The sequence below is a fragment of the Eurypyga helias genome, unplaced genomic scaffold (assembly GCF_000690775.1).
Source record: "Eurypyga helias isolate BGI_N326 unplaced genomic scaffold, ASM69077v1 scaffold2085, whole genome shotgun sequence".
Lineage (NCBI taxonomy): Eukaryota > Metazoa > Chordata > Aves > Eurypygiformes > Eurypygidae > Eurypyga > Eurypyga helias.
Genome location: NW_010251848.1, coordinates 198 through 3,174, shown reverse-complemented (window position 1 = coordinate 3,174; position 2,977 = coordinate 198). Strand labels below are relative to the sequence as shown.

The 2,977-nt window shown below is 45.4% G+C and overlaps 1 protein-coding gene across 1 annotated transcript; it reads right to left on the bottom strand.

The window, feature by feature from the left end:
* Positions 1 to 512: 512 nt before the first annotated feature.
* On the bottom strand, positions 513 to 2,724 carry HOXC11 (homeobox C11). The gene is made up of 2 exons (XM_010152136.1): positions 2,049 to 2,724; positions 513 to 745 (listed from the first exon to the last, which is right to left on the bottom strand). The coding sequence occupies exons 1-2, from the start codon at positions 2,722 to 2,724 to the stop codon at positions 513 to 515; spliced, it is 909 nt and encodes a 302-aa protein (XP_010150438.1).
* Positions 2,725 to 2,977: the final 253 nt, after the last annotated feature.

Below are 2,977 nucleotides of genomic sequence, written 5' to 3'. Positions count from 1 at the left end.
CAGAGGAGCGGGGTGGGTGTGAATGTGAACACACACACAAGGACACACATGTCTGCGTGTGCATTCACACACACGCTCACCCCAGCTGAAGTGATTTGATCCTACAGGGAGACTTTGGCCGCTCTTGCGATAACACAGCTGCAGACTGAAATCACCGTGGTGGTAACACACAGCACTGCCATTTATTCAACTGGACAGGGTGCCTAAATAGTAATAACAATAAAAATAATAATAATAATAATAAAAAAGGGAATCCCAACCTGTTCAGAGAAAAAAAAAAAAAAAGGAAAAAAGTTAAATAAAATGTTCATGGAATCCAAGTCCTTGAAGCGGGAACTGAAAGAAAATCTCACTCCTTTTGTTACTCATCACTGTCCCAGACATACAAATAGAAGTAACGAAAAGGCTTAAACTCTGAGGTTGCTTTGTCGGCTCAAAGGGCAAACCCACACTCGCAACTGTTCCTCCTCAGTACACGGAGACTTCGCAGCAGAGGGGATTTCAAAAGCTGTTCACAACAAGGGATTTCCAGAGAAATACTGCAGGCGGTCTCTGCTTAATTTTTTTTCTTTCATTCTTCTGTTCTGAAACCAAATTTTAACCTGTCGGTCAGTAAGATTTAGCATCCTAGACAACTGGAGCCTTTTTTCTTTGTTTATATAGACATTGAAGAAAAATTCTCTCTCTAGCTCTCTGATCTGGAATTTCGAATAGGGGCATCTCTTCTTCCTCGTTCTGGGAGCACCTTAAAAGAACCAGAAGGCAGGGTAAATATCCTACGGAAATGCAAAACACAGGCTCATCTTCACAGCTGACCACATAGATAGGAGCGGTTTAATAACTCCCGTTATTAATGCGGGGGGAGATTATCTTCCAGCAGTTCGCCCATTGTTAGGGGTAGCAGAGGTGAGGTTACACAGGGTCTTAAGGACCGTGGTGTAATTATTTCCCCACAGCACGGTGCTTAACGCAGGCACATGCAGACATTTTCGGGGCAGATAGGTTATTTTTCTAAATAAAGAACAGCCCGGGATGGAGGCAGCAGGGTTTGGAGAGGCTGGGGAAGGGGGGAAACCCCCAACCCCACGCTCAGCTGCAAATCTGTTATCTGTATAGAAACAGCATGAGCAAGGTTGGAATTAGAGGAACTAGATATTATGTTCCGCATAAGTTTTTGATTAACTCCAGTCCTCGCCACACACGCAAAAAGGAATCAAAGTAAAAGAGAACTTAGCATCTGAGCTGCAAAAGGGGACTTGCATCCCGAAAGCAAATAGGAAAACAAAACGACCCTCCCCTCTTCCCCAAAGAGCCCCACGCTGAACGCCAACTTGTGAAGTTCCCTGGATTCAGCCTTTTAAAAAAGCTGCTCTACGACAGCCTAGAAAATGTAAGTGCATGCAAAAAAAAAACCAAACACCAAACCTCCAAAACCCAAACCACCACCAAACCCAGAAGACCCAAGCAAACAACCACGTAAGTAAAAGCCCTTCCTGACAAAAGCTGGACGCTCCACTAAGCTTGGAGGAGAATAAATACCACTTTAAAACAGAAAAGTCGAAGGAAATGCTCAGCTTTGCCTGCAAATTCGGCAGATTTCCCCCTTAGCACTGCACCCCCACCAAGAGAAAAGACTCAACATGCAGTTTTAATTAAAAAAAAAAAAAAAGCCCCAAACATTTCGCATGCATCTCAATGCCTAAAAGAAAGCACAGGCAGCTAAAGTAGTGTTCTGCCCAATTGCCTTTTACCCTCAGCAACCCGGGACCAAATCCTTTAAAAATGCTCATGTAAGTTCATGATCAAAGTTAATATTTGTCACGATGGTGTGCTTTTAAAATTTCACAGACTCTGAGATACTGTGTCTGCGCCTAACATCTCCATTTTTTTCAAAGAGCTTTTCCCATCGTAAAAATTCTTCTCGTTGGAAGAAAGAGCTTTGTAGGTTATAATAAAATCCTTTGAATGCTTATAAAACTCCACATAAAATTTGACCGACAAAACACACGGGCTAGTCCCTTAACCTTTCCATTTACTGCTCTACCTACTCGAATTGCTGCTTTTGCTTCCTTCCTTGGTGACAGAAGAGGACGAGGCTGAAGACCCAGGGTTTGTGTTTTCCTCCTCATCTTCCGGGTCTATACCTTGCTCTCCGCGGGATGACAGTGCGTGGGGTTGGGACTCTGCCTCCACTTTGCCCTCACCCTTCTGCAGGCAGGTCTCGGTCGGATTTTCCGCCCCGCAATAGGCATTTTCGAAGAAGCGGTCGAACCCTTGGGGCAAGACAGTGTTTTTGTTCATGCTGGTGTAGAATCCCGTCGATGCCGGGTGGTTGGAGCTGGGGTGGTGGTGGCTGTACACGCTCTCGTTTTTCATTAGCATTTCGGTCATGGTGGAAGGCGGGATGCACTCTCTATGCATCAGATCTTCTGCGGAATAACACGAGGCGTAATTGCTTCGGTGGTGCCATTTACTTGAGGGGTCTAGACCATAGGAGACCTCTCGCACGGGCTGCACTTGCGAGAGGTTGGTGGAGTAAGGGTAGGAGATTTGGCGAGAGGGGGCCTGTGGCAAGAAAGATGACACAGTTGAAAATTCAGGGACGTAATAGGTACAGCTGGGGAGGTAGAGATTAGAAGCGCAACCTGCCCTTTCTCCAAACTCAGCGCTCCTCTCCTTACGCGACTGGGAGCAGAAGTTGCCCAGGTTCACCGAGTTAAACATCTTTCTCCTTTTCTTGCTCCTATAGCTAGATGTTTTGGATCCGATGTGCGGAGGGGAAAAAATTTGGGAAGGCGAGATGACGCGCTATCCGTCTTAGTCGCTCCGGAGGACACGTGATCCAAAGTAGATATTGTCATATATCAGTTTGGAGCACTTAGATGCGTAGGAGTGGTTCACTTAGGTAAGATCTCAGAGGTTCAAACGATTGGTTTGCAAACACCGCAGAAACATTATGAAAATCAATTGCAGATTT

Bases quoted from the DNA above. Each gene is read 5' to 3' on its own strand.
- HOXC11 (XM_010152136.1), bottom strand. From the start codon at position 2,724: ATGTTTAACTCGGTGAACCTGGGCAACTTCTGCTCCCAGTCGCGTAAG. The intron at 746-2,048 runs GTAGGTAGAGCA...GGTTCTTTTAAG, and splicing joins AAGCAAAAGCAGCAATTCGA to GTGCTCCCAGAACGAGGAAG.